Source organism: Pleuronectes platessa, chromosome 14, assembly GCF_947347685.1.
Source record: "Pleuronectes platessa chromosome 14, fPlePla1.1, whole genome shotgun sequence".
Classification (NCBI taxonomy): Eukaryota; Metazoa; Chordata; class Actinopteri; order Pleuronectiformes; family Pleuronectidae; genus Pleuronectes; species Pleuronectes platessa.
Window position 1 is genome coordinate 16,006,392 of NC_070639.1, and position 17,399 is coordinate 16,023,790.

At 42.6% G+C, this 17,399-nt stretch overlaps 1 protein-coding gene across 1 annotated transcript; it reads right to left on the reverse strand.

The window, feature by feature from the left end:
* Positions 1 to 6,732: 6,732 nt before the first annotated feature.
* On the reverse strand, positions 6,733 to 17,153 carry sona (SON DNA and RNA binding protein a). Its single transcript, XM_053439481.1, has 10 exons — positions 17,004 to 17,153; positions 14,842 to 14,931; positions 14,396 to 14,603; positions 13,972 to 14,048; positions 12,050 to 13,822; positions 11,326 to 11,722; positions 10,590 to 11,107; positions 9,874 to 10,361; positions 9,637 to 9,729; positions 6,733 to 8,863 (listed from the first exon to the last, which is right to left on the reverse strand). Exons 2-9 carry the CDS (start codon positions 14,867 to 14,869, stop codon positions 9,655 to 9,657), a joined length of 3,564 nt encoding a protein of 1,187 aa, XP_053295456.1. The 5' UTR covers positions 14,870 to 14,931; positions 17,004 to 17,153; the 3' UTR covers positions 6,733 to 8,863; positions 9,637 to 9,654.
* Between the last annotated feature and the right edge of the window lie 246 nt (positions 17,154 to 17,399).

Here is a 17,399-nt window from a genome sequence, read left to right on the forward strand (position 1 = left end):
AGGGAGACCACTCAACGAAATAATATGAGTACTTTACAGCCCTGTGGCAAGAATGAATATTTGATCAGCCAGTTGGAGATTTCAATATTTAAACAGCCTGTTGCAGGAGGGTAAGAGTGAAACCTTTATATTTTTTTCAAAACAGGAAGAGTGGCCTTGTTTCGTTTATGCTTGCACCGTCGTATATTTTCCTCGAAAGCCTGTAAGCTCATAATGCACTTTTTATTTCAAACAAACCAATGAAATATGTTCGTTTTTTCCACAACAGGTGATTTATTAGCCGGGGTGAGCATTTCATGAGTCAGCAGCTGATCGAAATAGATGACCAGCCTGTTGTGTATGTATGTGACACACTGATTATCTCAGCCATGAGAGGGAAGCACATGCAGGTCACTGTCAAAGCACCGACATGTCATGGCAGCTGCTCATATCTGCTCTGCGTCTGCTGCTGTGCACTTTGTTCCCACTGAAGCGTGTGCACACTCACACACAAACATGCTGCATCGCTGAACCACCTGGATGTTTCACATCAGGAGAAGCGAGGAACTAGATCTTCCTCAGTGCCAGTGACAAGCACACACACGCACAGACACACACAGACACACACACTCTCTCTCACAAAAACATACACACAGCCGCACACACCTCTACCTTGTTGTATCATGGCCCTACATCGTTTTGTCACTGCACAGCGCCCCTGGTTTTGTCACTGTGAATCTGGGAGCATGGGCGATGGACTGGAACGTCCACAACTCTGTAATACAAACGTCTCACACGACATCAGTGGGAGCACTGGACTGAAACCTCCCATGCATATAATATACCTGCATGCAAACACACACACAGACCTACACACCACTGCATGGGCTCTGTGTGGCTTCAGATGCAGGATGGTTGATCAGGTGACGTCCAGATGGATTTAAAACATTTCAAAATACATTTTCTCTGCCAACCATCAGTTACATTTTTGTTAACCTGATTCCCCTGAGGCTTTAATCCCGAGTCTCACCTCTGATGTACGAACAAATGCTAAACTAATCAATGTGGACACAAGAGAAACTTTCGTTCCCCACAGCCGACACACACGCACACAGACTCACACACATATTAACCTTGATCTACCTTGATCTTTGTGGACGTCACCATGGGTTCTCCCTCTGTCCCTGTGACAAAACACACAAACACACACGCACGCACACACACACACAGATTGCTTCTACCTCTGCTCTCAAGCAATGAACTGGAACTAACACACACATTCCTGAGGCTGTCTCTCTTTCTCTCTCTCTCTCACACACACACACACACACACACACACACACTGAGGGAGAAAGGCAAAGAAGACAACCTTGCTATTGTGAACGCTCAGACTAAATTTCACAATCACACACACACTCTTATGATCTCTGACTCACACAAACACACTTCCTCTGTAGAAAAGTATCACTTGGAGTATAGGCCTCCATCACACACACACACACACATTCCCACACACACTTTTCACTGCACTACCACAATGTTCTCATCATTCACAGCCACACGTGCTGCAGTCAGGAACCATCCGTCTCTGGGGTTGACTTCATAGGTCAACTCTGTGGCAGCGGCCGACTGCTCCTCTGCCCTGGCAGACAGAGCTTGATGACCCAGGTCCACTCATGATGACTAAAGGCCACATTTCAAATGCATCATCTGAGCATCAGTTAGGAACGTGCATGCACAGCACACATATAGATTTCCACGTGGTTTCAGGAAGTTCGGTGTCTTTGCTACACAGCAGGGCAACATAACACTTTACTGTTGGTAGTGTCTCACAGACTTGATATAGAGATGAACGCCGTGTCTTCACATCCTCCCACTGTCCATAAATGAAGCCAAAATATGTGAGATACAGACATCGCCATCTTGCACATTTGGAGCCGGTAGCGATCATGGGATGGATTTGCAGTCGGGGGTCTGTACAATCGGGATGTTTCACCCCCTTTTTACAGCTTCAAATAACTAACCTTACAAATTCTTATTGAAAAGAACTAACTTAAATAACGTATGCATATATCAGTCTGCTGCTATAGGCTTAGTATGTGTCATTTTGTCTGAGACGCCTTCAAATGAAGGTCAGAGGAGGAACATATCCTGAGGATAATCACTTGCCTGGTTTCTTACATCAGTCATCCGAAATGACTCATGCTCTTAGATGAAAATCTAATTAAGACGACCAGTATAATATGAAAGACAGAGATGTGCAGTTAATCTGATCCACATAAACATATGTAATATCATTATCTATCTATTAATCAATCTATCTACTAATCTATCAATCTATCAATCTATCAATCTATCATTTCTTGTCATCAACCATAAATTAAATGTCTCTCACATTTGAATATTCTTGCCAACACTATTTTCCAGTTAACATGAACATTTGAATTGGTTTCACTTCAGTCATTCATAAATTAGGATCTCTAGTTGCTCCTTCTCAGTGCCTTCTTTAAATATTTAGGTACGTTGATGCAACATGTGTGTTTTCACTAATAAAGACGTAGATAGTCACACACTAATGTTACAGGAGAATCTCCCGCTTTTGTACTATTTTGGCTTGTGACCTATCGAGGACAATGCCACAAACGCACACGCTTGATATGAAATGTACACGCACATACACACATACACACACAGCTTTGACTGTACAATGAACCGACAAGTACAGTCAAAGTCGCAACCTTTATTGTCCTCCTCTGGCCAGCGCACGGACCTTCACAGATACACACACAGCTCGCCCATTTCTGTCGGCAGTGCTCCAAAACCTCCTCTGTAAAATTAGGCATTCTTGGTTCCTCTTTTGTTTCCTCTTCCTTTCTCTTCAATCTCGTCAGCTTTTATCTCGCCGCTCCTCTCAGTTCTCCCAAATCCTCTTTTCTCCTCTTCGCCGTCTCCGTTGTCTTCGTTAGGCTTTCTGAGATTGCAGTGACACAAGTTCCACTCTGATCCAGAACTCCACCATGGGCTGAATTCATCAGCTTATCTGGTCTGTGTGTGCATGCATGAGTGTGTGTGTGTGTATGTGTGTGTGAGCATGAAGCAACACTGTGAGAAATATCCTTAGCAAAAGGAAAGCGGGGGGGGGGGGGGGGGGGGTATGTGACCTCCTTTCCTGGCTGCTCGACAGAACGGGTAGAGTGCTTGGACTGGGTGGTCGTTGCAAAGCACTCAGCCATCCATCGACTGACAGCCATTGATCTGCAAAGACCCAATGACTCACCAGCTGCTCAGTATGCAACCCACATGCATGTACATGCAAATACAACTGCTGTGTGCAAACAAGTGCGCACGCAGACGCTGACAGGAAAACTGTGACTGTAATTACGGATTAATGTAATTTACGGTCCACATTTTAAACAAGTATAATTGGCCAGGATCATTAAACCCAATTACTCTTCCTCGGATTTTAGTTAATGCAGATAGCAAACCCCGACCCACACATAGTGGAAACAGTGCTGGGAACTTAGGGTAGGATCAAAACGCTGCCTCTGCATTTCTAATTAAAAGATTTGTTGCAGTTTTTTTCTGTAGGGATGATGGGGGGATCAGAACATGAGAGATTTAGTTACTTTTTGTTTTGGCTAAAGAGTGGGAAAGTCAGATGTTGTTTGGGTTCCAACTTTATTTTACCCTTGTGAGATCAAGGGTAAAAAAGAAATCAAACACACAACAAAGAGACAACCTTGTGTGCGCCCTCGTTAATAAATGTCGTCTCATTCATATGTATTACAGTTCATTTTTAGCAACTTGTTCCTATTTCCCTCATTATCTCCACCAAGGAGGTTAAGATCCCCCCCCCCCGTCCGTTCGTTGGTTAGTTTGTTTGTTTGTATAAGCAAGAAACTTGACATATGTGGGAATAATTCATGATCCTTGATGAAAATAATCAGGAACATTTAGTGCCTTAGAGGTGGAATATGTTCTACTGAGGGCCATTCTAGTTTAGTGGCTGTAATATTGTTTGTAAATGCTCTTTATTCACATTAAGACAGTGGCTGTACTTTCAACCTTCTGTCATGAGGGGGGTTTTCATTCAAGATTTCATTGTTTTCACAAAGTCTCTTTATCATATTCTTCTAAGTCCTACACAAAGTCAAATGGATGATGTTGAGGAAGAAGACTCACCTCTCTGAGTCGTTGACCCACCTGACCATCAAGTTAGCTGTTGGGGTCACATGACAGTCAAGCCACATGGGCGTTGAGCTACCTGGGAGGGATCCCTAGACTGCAACGTCAGCAGCTGATAATTGGTGTGGGGTAAAATCACCTCCGCTGTTTGTTTTTTTCTCATGTCAGGATATGCACTTTGTTGTCCTTTAATTGGGTTCCCTTGTCCGACAGATGTGAGTGGTTCAGTCCTGAGGAGTTGGGTCTCCAGTTAGGAGGTGGTTGTTTATTTCCACCAAGGTCTGTGTGTTCCTCGCTGCATGAACTGCGTACAAAGATCTGCTTATGCCTGGGTGTTTTGTCCTCTGGGCTTGATGTGCACATGGATACAGTGTTTGTTGAAAACAGGTTTCAGATACTCCTGCTCTGTAAGAAATAACCACGTTGTTCCGTGTATTGATGTTTAGTTCTCTCTCTGCTCTCTCACTTTCCCAGGGCTTCCCCGATGTGTCTTGTGCTGTTCTGAGTCCGATGGAGTAGACTTCTGATGACGCCCAGCTTGTGCTCCAGTGGGGGATGAGATTCAAAGAGTAAATATAGATCTGTGGTGGTTGTCTGTATACTTCCATGTTGTCATCTTCAGTGTGCACTGCTCAGTCCGAGAAGGCCAAACGATTTCCCCTGACATCCACCCGACATCCCCCTGAGTGAATTTAATGTTGCTGTCCACTGCATTGATGTGTTCGGTGAGAACTTCCACCGCGTGTGTTTTGCTTTTGATCCAGGTATGAACCAGGAATTTGAACAAGAAGCTTGGAGCCGTTCCTGCGGAAGAGCTCGGAAATCTGCTCTCTAGTTCTTCCACACAGAGATTGGCCACTGGAGAGCCCAGGGCACAGCCAACGGTCGGCAGCAGCCCTCATTATATTGGATATAAGTGGCAGGAGGTCGAGCGCGGTCTTGAGAGAACATCAACGCAACACCACAGTTCACTCAGGTGGATGATAATTTGAATTAATGAATATGTTGCATGTATAGATTTGCATTTTTCTCAGAACTGATTTTAAGGGGAAATTTGTTCAGAGTAAGACAAAAAAGCTTTAATTTGTCTCTCACCATCACAACAAGCAAACAAAATAAGAAGTCATGATGGACTGTGATGTGATGAAATGACTGGAAGGAACAGTCTTTGGTGTTTGTTTCATTTGAAGAGGAAAACGAGCCACAGCACTGATCAGTCCAAAGCCCCTAATCCATGACTATGGTAATGATTGCATTTTTCATCTCAGTGTATGCCACAGTGAATTGTATTATCAAACCAGATGAAGACCAAAGCAGAAAGTCCCACTGTGGTGGTTTTTTTTTAACCTTTTTATCCGATTCACTGAGTAAATCCACAGATTAAAGCCTTTTAAAGCTTTCTTCATGAAAACTGTGCTGGGTCGCTCCTCTTTACTGGAGTCAGAATCAAAAAATGAAGCAGAAAACAAAGTGTCTAATACGTCAAAGCCTCTCACCTAATCCAATTACAAAGTTTCTCCTGTTCCTACACAAACTGCACACTGATGTGTTTTAATGCTCATTTTCTTAATCGAGGTTTAAAATGGCTTGTTTGCAATTTCACAGAGTTAATGTCTCCCGATTAAAGGCTTTGGAAATTAATTTACTCACTGATCTCCAGGACAAAAACAGTGCAAAGAGAAAGTGCACCACTTGTTGGAGGATTTCATAACTGCAGGTACTTACATTTTTTTTTAATGAAACTGCATTAAAATGATCAAAGCACAAAGGAAATGGCATGGGTTTATCAGGGACTGCATTTCCCATAAAACATTCACATCAATAGATATCTACTTTTATCTTTATCTTTGTCCCACGGACAAACTAACAAAATAAACATCAATAGAGGAGACGGAAAAACTTGGATCTGTCAACAATCCATATCTTTAACTAACTCATCCCTCTACATCCCTCTATTTGTCAATAGTGACAAAGCAAAAACTGAATTTTGGCAATTGAATTTGAAAGGAAAAGCTAAAACATTAACATAAGTATTCACTTTGCCATAGCACTCCCCATTTCTCTTGATCATCTTTGAGATGTTTCTACACATTGAATTGAGGCCGCCTGTGGTAACTTCAATTGAACAGATATGTCTCACTGTTGATAATGCATATAAGAGCTAATATCAAACCACAAGGTTTAAGGAACTGCGTTCAGTTTAGAGACAGGACTGTCAAGGCTCACAAAAGATTCTGCTTCATATAAAGTTCCCAGGAGAACAGTTTCTTAAATTGAAAAAGTTCAGAACAATCAGGATTCTCACTATAAAGCAGGGTGCCCTGCCAAACTAAACACTGGGGATCTGCAGTGATGAGTGTCCTGAAAGTTTCTCAATCCCCAGACAGTGAAATGTAAATGTATAGGATGAGGAGTTATAAGATATTAGAAAGAGCTATACTGAGCTCTTCAATTGCTTGCATCATCATATCCAACCATTTTAATGAACCTCAACTCTTTACTGCCCTTGTGAGAAGTGATGCTTCTTGATCCTGACAGGTGAACATATCACACAAGGACAACAATAAATACAGATCGAGATTTTTAATAACTGTAACACATTTATGTACAAAGCAAGCAATGTAATATTGAACTGACTCCCTAAAAAAAAACAAAAAAACAGTTGTCATTATAACAGTTTTAAGATACCGCAGGGAATCAGTCCAACAATATTTGTGTTGCAGTCTGTATAGGTACAGTTTGACAAAGCCGTCACAGATCATCCTCCATGGTTAAAAAGCCCTGGTTATAGAAAAACGACATGGGAGGACGGATCCAGAAGTATTTCCCCCTCTGATGAAGCTAAATGTTGGAGTTATGGGGGAAAAAACAGAAAAACACAATTTCCCCAAAAGCACCAAGTTCGTCTTTGTCCTTCAGCTTACCAACGGGATGAAGGTTTACTGTGAAACATGGATCCTGTTTACTCAGCTCTAACGAATTACCTAGTGCAGGCCTGACAGTATCTACATGTAAAGAAGATTTTAACTGTATCATTGGATTAAACAAAAAAGGCTTGTTGGGTTTTTCATACTACACTTTCTCTTCTCTAAGACAAATCCCAAATTTGCGGCCTGAATACAAAGCTGCAAGATGATCAGATTTGCAAAAAAAAAAACAGAACAGACGAAGAACCTGATTGTCTTGACAAACACATTTAACAGCGTTACAACTCAGGAAATACTCAGGTTTCATCATTCACCCCTATAACCACAATCAGTAATTTGTCACCCCCTCCATTGTGGTAACACGTTTCGTGTGTGCCTCTAAAAATGGCACCAGTGAAATGTATGTATTAATCAAGTAAACAGCGGAACCAACAAAGGTGTCTAAAGTGTACTCAATACCTGTTTCTAATTTCACGCAGTAAAACATAAAAAAAATTTACTAAACAAGTAATAATAACCTACATTGAGAATCAAGTTGCATTTTCATCTTTTTCGTGGAATATCAAGAACCTGGTGGATTTATACAATTTAATTCTTAATTTTGATCTTAATCTGGATTTATACTATTGTCAAGTGTAATGGTTGGCACAACAACCAGCAATTCTTTCAAATGTCACCTGCTCTGAACGTCAAACCCAGACAACAAATGTTTGAAATACTTAAGAAATATTTCTTCAAGTGTTAAGTTGGCATCACGGTCTGACACATTGATGTACGACATGCCCTGTTCATCTTAAATAACATGTCTTCTGCAAAACACAGGAGAACGCGTGTCAGGGTGGCAGATGAGAGATGAAACAACCTTTCAAATATACAGGAAACATGTTTCCACATCTGAGGAAATCCTAATAAAGCAAAGATGAAAGACCAGGTTAGAGCCAAAGCTTTGCTCATTTAAAAATAGGGTGAAATAATTCACACCCAGGGCAGAAGTGAATTAGCTTTGTAAATTGATACAGTAATCTTTGAACTTAATTCCAAAACCTTATTTTTGCAGCCAATATACCAATTTATTCCCTTCTATCACAATAATAAGCTCTGGCATCTGATCCAGGACACATGTCGACACTCCTTGCCCTGGAGATCATGAAAACAACTCACGTGGGAGGATCAACCAAAACTTTGTCTACATTATTTATTAATAAAACCAGGGAGTAGAGGTAACCAAGGGAATACAGCAGAACAAGGGAAGCAACCTCCACTCAACACAATCCTTAGCATAAAATCATGAAAGTAAAACTAATTTAGAGAAACTAATCTTTTACAAAAAACACTTGAGCCACTAGTTAGTTTGGTTTGTTTCCTCTTCAGTCTTGATGACATCTGCTTTGAGCAAGCAGCAACACTGAGGGGTTGGTGGTGAAAGTCAATATATACACACACTTTCACATACACACTGTACAGTCATACAACTGTGCACACGTCAGTGTATCCAGTTTTCTCAGTGGTATCACAGGTTACAGTCTGCCTGACTCTCTTCCTCTCTCTCTCTCTCTCTCTCTCTCTCTCACACACAGAAAGAAACAGGGGAGCAGAGTGGGGCAGGGGCAGTGGCTGGTGCCGGTACTCCTACATTAAAACTGTGACAACTACGGTGCTCTTCTTCTTCTTGGTAGTTGATGAATCAGGTTGTCCGGCTGACAAAGGAAACCGTGGATAGGGAAGTCCTCTTGAAAATATTTTTTTTACAATTTCCTTCAGTCCTTCGGAGGCTGTGTGCAGAGAATAGTCAAAGTTTAAACAGTTTGCCTGTTTATATAGTAAATAGAGACAAAATAGACAATAAATATGTATAGAAAAACAGGCTTCATAACTACAGCAGGACTAAATGATATAGAGGGGAACACTTTAATGCAGTCAGAGATTAGGGTGTATGAAGATAGATGACACATCTCCACTTCCACCCACTATCCAGAAATAAAGCCAGAAATATCCTGGTTACGAAAGCTGCCATCTTGCAAATTTGGAGCCAGCCTGCACAATTGCGATCAGGGGAGGAAGCCCCGGTAGTGAGGTCCTGGCGATAACACATACTCGACCAATTGTGAGTCTGTCTCGGCTGTCAATCATCACGACTCATACTGTCTTTACAACATCAAATAACCAATTAAAATTACAAAACAGATTCAGTCCTGGATATACAGTGTAATAAGACGTTCCTAAAATGACAGAAACCTTCTGTGAAAATATTATTTCACATGTACTTTGACTTAGTAGTTTGAAGTTGGGTACATGACCTATACTGCAGCCAGCCACCAGGTAGCGATCTAGAAGCTTCGGCTTTACTTCACTTTAAGTTTGCCCATAAAATCACTAGTGGACCAACAAGTCAAAAAAATATAAATGAAACTGGAGTGAGATTCCATTGATCTCAAATATAAATAATGAAGGAAGTAGGGGAAGGGGACAACGATGGGGTTGCCAAGTGATAAACAAATAGAAAAATGTACAATGAAATGGAAGAAAAATATATTGGAATTTCTACCATGAAGACCTGGCGATTCTAGCTTTCATCATCTGAGACATGAGGTTTAGCAATGGCCATCTCCTCCTTGCTATTTGCAATCATCTTGCATTTCTACAAAAACACAGAGAAAACAGATCAGTTAGGACATGCACAGACACTATATGCACTTATAAATCCTTACACTACTCACTCACTTCAGTCATTCTCACATAAAAAAACTGTTAAACAAAAATGACCACTTTAGCCCCCTTTTACCTCAGTAAGCTCCTTGATGGTGTGAATGTTAGCCTGCTGCGTGACCTTCCTCTTTGCTTCAACAATGTGGTCCATGTTAAGAGTTGGCGTTGGAGGGGCGAGGCATGGTGGAGGCTTGTTAGTAATGGTAGGAAGTGGGGCAAGGGGAGGCATGGAAGCCAGTGCACCCATGTTGGTCAAGGCAGCCGTCATAGTTGCTGCCGTCATACTCGCCATAGCAGCACTCATGGTGATGTTTGACATGTTGGGCATTCCATGCATATTGCCTAAGCCCATATGACTCATGTTGGCCATATTCTGCATGTTGGCCATCCCCATGCCCATTGGAAGCGGTAAAGGTAGAGGTAAGGAGAGGGGGGTAGGAGATGGAGTGGGTAGAGGGAGCTGGAGAATGGCTTTTGGCCGAAGACTCTCAGGAATGGGAACCCCCGCCTTAGCACACATGGCAGCCGCGTTAGCCTTGGCTATCTCCAGCAGCTGGTCCTTATCTGAGGAAAGAGATTGTAGAAGAGATACATGGAAGAGGGGTAATGTAAATAGGGAGACAAATAAGGCAAGATTAAGCATTAGAGTAGTTGGAAACGAAGTATAGAAATCTAATAAACAAAATCATGAACAACTGTTACATAAATATTCCATCAAGATATAGAATCACAAATGGTAAAAGTTTATTGTATTAAATGCGATTGTCATTGGTTATTATCTAATTGTTTTACCCAGGTCAGTCAGCCTTGGAGGAGTCTTGCTGGTGCTCCGACGTGTCCGGGACCCTGAGCGACGTTGTTTCCGAAGAATAAGAACTGGAGAGTGGCTAGGTTCCCTCTTCCATCTGTCCCGTCTATCAAACGAGCGACTACGAAACACTGGTCGCCTCCCTCGACCCCTCGATCTAGACCTGCGTCTGCGATCAGTGGAGCGAGTCCGTGAGCGCCTGCTTCTGTCTATTGACCTGGACCTTTTCCTTCGGCCTGTGGAGCGGCTCTTTGATCGCTTGTTCCTGTCTGGGGACTTGGACCTCCTCCTCCCTCGAGCATTGGGTGATCGGGATCGCCTCTTGCGGGGTGGACTGCGAGACTTGGACCGACGGGGTTTGTTTCGCAACTTTGAGCCTGATTGCTTACGGCGTGCGCCGGAGCGGGAGCGTGACCGCCGCCGCCGGGCAGGAGATTTAGACCTTCGTTTCTTCCTGTCTGAAGGAGAAACAGATTCTCTTTTCTTCAATGGAGACTTGGACCTGAGGAAAGATGAATGATAATACTGATGAATACCTGTACACAACAAGGCAACTTAATGCAGCAGTTAGAAACAGGCAGAACATGTCAGATTTCTGAACATTAAGTCCGGCAAAAGACTTTGAGATCTACTACCTTTAAGACGTTTAAGTTATTTAATTAATGCTCTTTAAAGGGACCCATTGCATCCCTGATTGGAAACACAGCTGCACACACTAACCTGGATGGCTTCCTTTTGGATTTAGACTTGGATGTTGATCGTCGAGGGGATGAGGTTGAGCGTGAAAGTTTCCTACGGCCCACCGGTGACGGTGACTTTGACAACTGTTTCTTCTGTACTTCCGGAGAGACTGAAACCGAGGAGCTTCTCTGGCATTGAGGTGTAATTTTAACTGGAGAGGTAGAATCCTGTTCTTCATCTGAGCCTTCGGAACAATCTGACCCACCTGTGTTAGGCTCTTGGGAACCAGACCTGGAACCATCTTTTTCGTTGGCTGAGCTGGTGTGTTCCTTCTGCACCATGTCATGGTTAGGAGCAAGCTGCTCCTGCAATTTATCTGAGGAACTTCCCGCTTGGGGGCTGGAGGCAGCTACCGAGGGCACAGGTTTCCAACCACCTGCATAGTACATGTTAGGACTTTTTAATAAAGCAAACTTGAATGTATCCACAACAATTCACCAATATATAACTATATCACCAATATTAACCACTAAGCAAACATCACCAAAAAGAATATTGACTAACAATTGTAATCAGTTTGAAGGAAAATATGGAGGAGAGTATATCTAACGATTAACAGTGTTGATGCATGAGGTAGGATTCACCTTTGATTTGAAATTATATGAAGACTCTTATTAAATGTGCAGACAGCGCAACTATATAAACAAAATCGATTAAGTAAATATAGTTTGCATAAAAATATAAGAATGAAAAAACTCTTTACCTGTTGTTACTGAAAATCCTTCACTTTCTGCAGTTGTCTCCTCTGCCTTAGGAGAAGGAATCTTTACTTTCACAGGAGAGGGAGATGGTGATCTCGCTGGCGAGGAGCTGTCAGACTGGCCACCACTTGATTCAGACCTAGACCTGGATCTTTTTAAGTCGGCAGGGATAGTTGGGGATTTTGATCTTCTCGCAATCTTCTCGGGTGATTTTGACTTCTTCTTGCCAGGTAGTGGCGAGTGAGACTTTGACCGTTGCCTTCGAGACAAAGAGCGGGATTTGGAACGTTTTCCAGACTTTGGAGAACGCTTTCTGACAGGTGACCTGGATTTTGACCTTCTTCGGGCGGGAGGGGTTCTAGATTTGGTCCATTTGCGGGGACTTCTGGTTCTGGAGCGTCGGCCACGCTTAGAGGGTACAATGGAACGTGATCGAGACCGCCTGCTCTTGCGGATTGACCGGGAGCGGGAGTGACGGGATCTTGGGGGGGGTGACCTCCTACGTCGAGAGAGGGATCGACTCCTTGAACGCCTGCCTCCGGCACGTCTTGCTGGTGTCCGTGACCTGGAGCGACGAGCAGGCCGTTTGGATCTAGAGCGGGAGCGACGTGTTCGATTGATGGAGCGTGACCCTGAACGCCTGCCAACTGCACCTCCTCTTCTGGGTGAGCGAGTCCTGGAGCGCCTAGTGCCTACACGAGAACGTGACTCTGACCTTCGGCTTTTTCTCGGAGACCGAGATATAGAGGGGGACCTGCGCCCACCACGTTTAGGGGATCGCGAAACCTTTCTTTTTGGAAAGGGGGAACTCCGGCGTCGCTTTGGGGAAGTAGATGAGGAATTTCTACGACGTTTCGGGGACTTGGACTTTCTTGGAGATTTTAACACCTTCTTCTTGGGGGTGATGGAGCGAGAGGTGGACCGGGAATGACAGCTTGCTCCCTTTGGAGATTTGGGCAATGGGGAGGGGGACTTCTTTCGAGATTTAGGGGACTGAGAGCGGGACATCTGCCGACTCATTAAAGGAGTTGTAGACTGTTTTCCTTTTGAGGTTGACCGGGAATTGGATCTTGACTCTTCTTTAATTGTTGTTGCTGTTTGACCACCAGACTGCTGCCTACTTGGACTAGGTGTGGGTGAGTGACTATGACTTGACCCAGATCTCTTTCTATTTCTTCCTCTGGAAGGGGTAGGAGACCTGGACCTTGATCCATCGTGTTCCTTTACCCTCTGAACCAAACTGGCCTGATCTTTCAGGGCCGGGTCATCTCTTGGGGTAGTGCCTTCCTGTTTTGGGATGATGTCAGGCAGTTCCTGGGCATGGCTGAATGTACTGCCTCCATGACTAACTTCAGTCTTAACCCGAACTGTCGCCGTCTGTGTTATCTCAACCTGGCCAGCAGATGGCGACATAGCCTTTTCGGATCCATTGGTGTTGCTGTCCTTCCCTCCAGGTGGAGACATATTTGTAATCTCCTCTTTCTTCACCCCAAGTATTTCAGGTTTCTGCATGAGCATGGGAACTCCAGTCTCCTCCCCGCGTTTGTTTTTTGAACCCAGTTTGGAAAATGGTTCTTGCAGGTCAGATGCTGCAGCTGGAGCGTATTTGGCATCACCAGCTCCTTTGCCTCCTTCACCTTCAGACTCTGAACCTGTAGCCGAGCTGCTTTCAGATGGGGAGTGCTTTTCATCTTTCTTCCTCTTCTTTTTCTTCTTCTTGGCTGCATGTCTTTTGTGTTTTTTGGATTTTGTATCTCCCTCTGTGTCCACACGATCTGAGAGAATAAATTATTTAGAATATATATATATATATATATATATATATATATATATATATATATATATATACACACACACACACACATCAAATACAAAAGCAAATTAACCCTGCACTTTATCGGGAAAGTGTTTTTCGACAACTTACCTGTAATCATATTCCTTTTACTCTCTTCCTTCAGCCCAGCAGTGTCTCCAGCTCCTGTAGCTTGGGCCAGTCTGGCACTAAAAACACAAGATATTAAATTGAACTGCCAAATACTAACAAAGCACACATTGGCCACAATAAATTTGGGTACGTTACAGAATCTTACTCAAGTAATTGAAAAATACACTCTACAGCTCATTATTGCAATTCAAAGACATCTACATTGGATGTTGTGATAAAAACTGATTAAATAAAGTGTGAGAGATGTGAAATTTTGATTATGAATATATCACCATTCATAACTAACAATTTTAGTGAAATCACCTGAATCTTGTAAAATAACAGGAAAATTCTTATTTTTGGAATCAATACATATCTCAAACAGTATTTTGGTTTACTCATGGGCTGGTGATTTTAGGCTGACCTGGCTCTGGTGGTCCGAACGGGTTTCGATTGGGGTGATGATTCTGCATCGGACTCAGCACCAGATTCTGAACTGCTCTCCTTATCACCCTTCCTCTTCCGCTTCTTCTTCTTGCTTTTGTGTTTTCTGTGCTTCTTATTTTTCTTATGGGGTGTCTCATTCCCTTCCTTCGCATTTAAGTCATCTTTCTCAGGTGCCTCATCCTCACCTGCACAAGACATGAGCAATGATGCACAGTGTAGGTTATTTCAAAAATAGAGCACGAGTTGTGAAAGAGAGGGAAAAACATTACTGTCAAAATCATTCAAATGATCCTTAATGTGTTTTAAATAGTTTTTGGACACCAATGGACTTTTATGGTTCAGTGGCAATGCAGCAAAATAAACTTTGTCAAACTGGATTAGAATTTTAATGAAAGATGATTTTGTGTGTTATCCACCACTCACCTAATGGGATGTCCACTGCACATTCCATTGTGCTGCTGTCTCGTTCAAGCCCCTCTGAATGTCACTGGTTTGCTGCTCCCTCACTCAACACTGGGGGGGGGAGAAACATAGGTATTGGAACTCAAATCAGTAATAAAAAAAAATGCACAAACAAAGGAACTACTGTATATTTCAAAACCATGCTTCAACAAAGTGTTAAATAGCCACGTTTTGATTAATGACAACTAAAAACTTTTCCTGAAATTACCCCATTCACCTTGAGCAAAATAGCTGTGCAGTCATACTTCCATCAGTATCTGAATGTCATTCAATTCATTATCCATAGTTATTATCCAAGTTGCAGATAAAATATTACACTGTATAACCAACAGGACAGCTACTAACTACCAAATTGAAATGAAGCTGCATCAACCCTTCTCTAAAAACAGTTTCATCAATAACCTTTATAACAGTAGACTTGTCTGCTGTATTCTGTGTATGACCCCTCTGTGATTAAAACCAAACAAGCAACTTGCAGGATTGGAGCTCATCTCATTCAAATTTGCCCCAACAAGGCACAGAAATTAAAAACTTAGGTAAAAATAAACCAGCGTACTCTAGCAAACCAGCTCTGATTCATTTTTACCACTCTAAATTAAAAACAAAGCCATGCACTGTAGTGATAGCAAAAGAACATCCTGTGGCCAGATTGTTTGTAAACTCTGGGAACCAAAAAACAACAGATAACTCTACAACATGTCGTAGCTGATGAGAATACTGAGGATAAGAAGAGTAAATGATTACCTTTCACTTTTACAATCTGTAAGCACTATATACACACACAGATTCCTGTACACAATAATAAATAAGAGTGTGAGCAGTGGCATCCGATTACCAGACTGGAAAGAACAGCCGCATGTATCTAACGCTTCCATAGACAAAATACACTGATTGAGAATATTCCAGGGTTGTAATAAACTCACAAAAGTAACACCACTTAAATACAGGAGCAGTGGTCGTATTTGCCATCAAGCATCAATACAAACACTTAAAACAGACCCTCTCTACAAGAAACAACGTTGAAGTTTCTCTATCACAATGAGACTGGATTTTTTATGCAAAAAAAAAAACGCATTAATCAAATTTATAAAGATCTAATTGTAAAGCTTGTTAACGATTCCATTCAAGACATCAATAAAGGCTTACTCCAAAAACGTGCGTTTCACGCAACTTAACCTTTCGACATTTGTACACGAACATACCGATCTGATGAGATTTAGCTATAAGCCCACGAGGCCTGTTCTTGACTAAAGAGAGAAAGTAAGACGTCATGATATCGTAAAAGTTTGAACACGATCAACACTAGCCATGCCACCATTAACACGTGAGGAGCACTAACACTGGCAATGAAGCCACAGTCTCAAACACTGCAGAAAACACCCAAAGGCTATATTTGCTTAACCCATTCCCTTACTACAGTTACTAACAACAGTTACTCCAGAAAATGAAAAACCCCGATACTACGAATGTAAGTTATCTACACTCCAAGTTATGATGCTTTAACCAACATATCCAACGGACATTGCCGTTTCGGGTTCATGCTAAAGCTAACCATCGAAAGGGTATGGCTGCCAACATGTTATTTTAGATTTAATTTGGGTTAATACAGTTAAGTCCGCTGCAGCCGATACATTATTTACCATGATATTACACGAGGACACGTTTTTAACAAGTAGGCTAAGGTGGGAAAGACAGTATAAACTAAAACGGAATCAAAGTTTATTCATCGCCACGTTAGATAACAGCAATCACTGCCGGGCCTGCACTACCGCAGCTAACTTTAACACCATTATCACATAGCAAAGCACAAATCACTAGCTAGCTAACGTTAGCTCAAGTTAATATAACAGAGACTTTACGGCTTATCTTGGGAACCCATTCATTTAAGGTTCCGACGCGCGCACCGGTTACACAACGCAGACGCTATCGCAGCTACACATGTAGCCTGCACGCCGCGGCCTCAGCGGCGCCTCACCGCCACCTCGTTCCGCTAACATGTTACAGCTGGCTAAGTTAGCACGATGCTAGCCATTCAACTAGCTAGTTTGCTAAGATATTTAGAGGCTACTTCTTTCATCAGAGCGCGTCGATCGCTCGTCCACGTCGTATGTCTGCAAAATCACCTCGTTTGTGTTGGTCGGCGGTTTCTTTGTGGAAAATACCAGATGACCGCGGTCCTGGAAATGTGCGGGACCAAACAATCGCTGAATGTTCTATCCGACAACGTCCGCGAACTTACTGTTCCGCCATGATGGGGGAAAGGTTTCCCGACATGCTGCGCGGTTTCAATGGCGGCGTCACGGTCTCCTAGGCAACTCCACACCGCGGGATCCATCAGATCTGCACTTTGTTGTTTTTGTCTTGATGTTCATTATCACATGTTTATTTCCTCCAGTGTATAAGCGTCAGGATAGGAGCTTGTTGTCGTATAATATATATCAGACAAATAAACAAACTCGTCGCTGAACGATCTGACCGCATGTTGAAAGTTGCCACTTGTGCTCACTGGAGCCAACACA

What these genes read in the sequence shown, in the direction of transcription:
- sona (XM_053439481.1), bottom strand. Translation starts at nt 14,869, where the DNA reads ATGGAATGTGCAGTGGACATCCCATTAG. An exon ending in TCCAAAAGGAAGCCATCCAG is followed by an intron (nt 11,108 to 11,325) that starts GTTAGTGTGTGC and finishes ATCTTTCCTCAG; the next exon opens with GTCCAAGTCTCCATTGAAGA. An exon ending in TCCAAGGCTGACTGACCTGG is followed by an intron (nt 10,362 to 10,589) that starts GTAAAACAATTA and finishes CTCTTTCCTCAG; the next exon opens with ATAAGGACCAGCTGCTGGAG.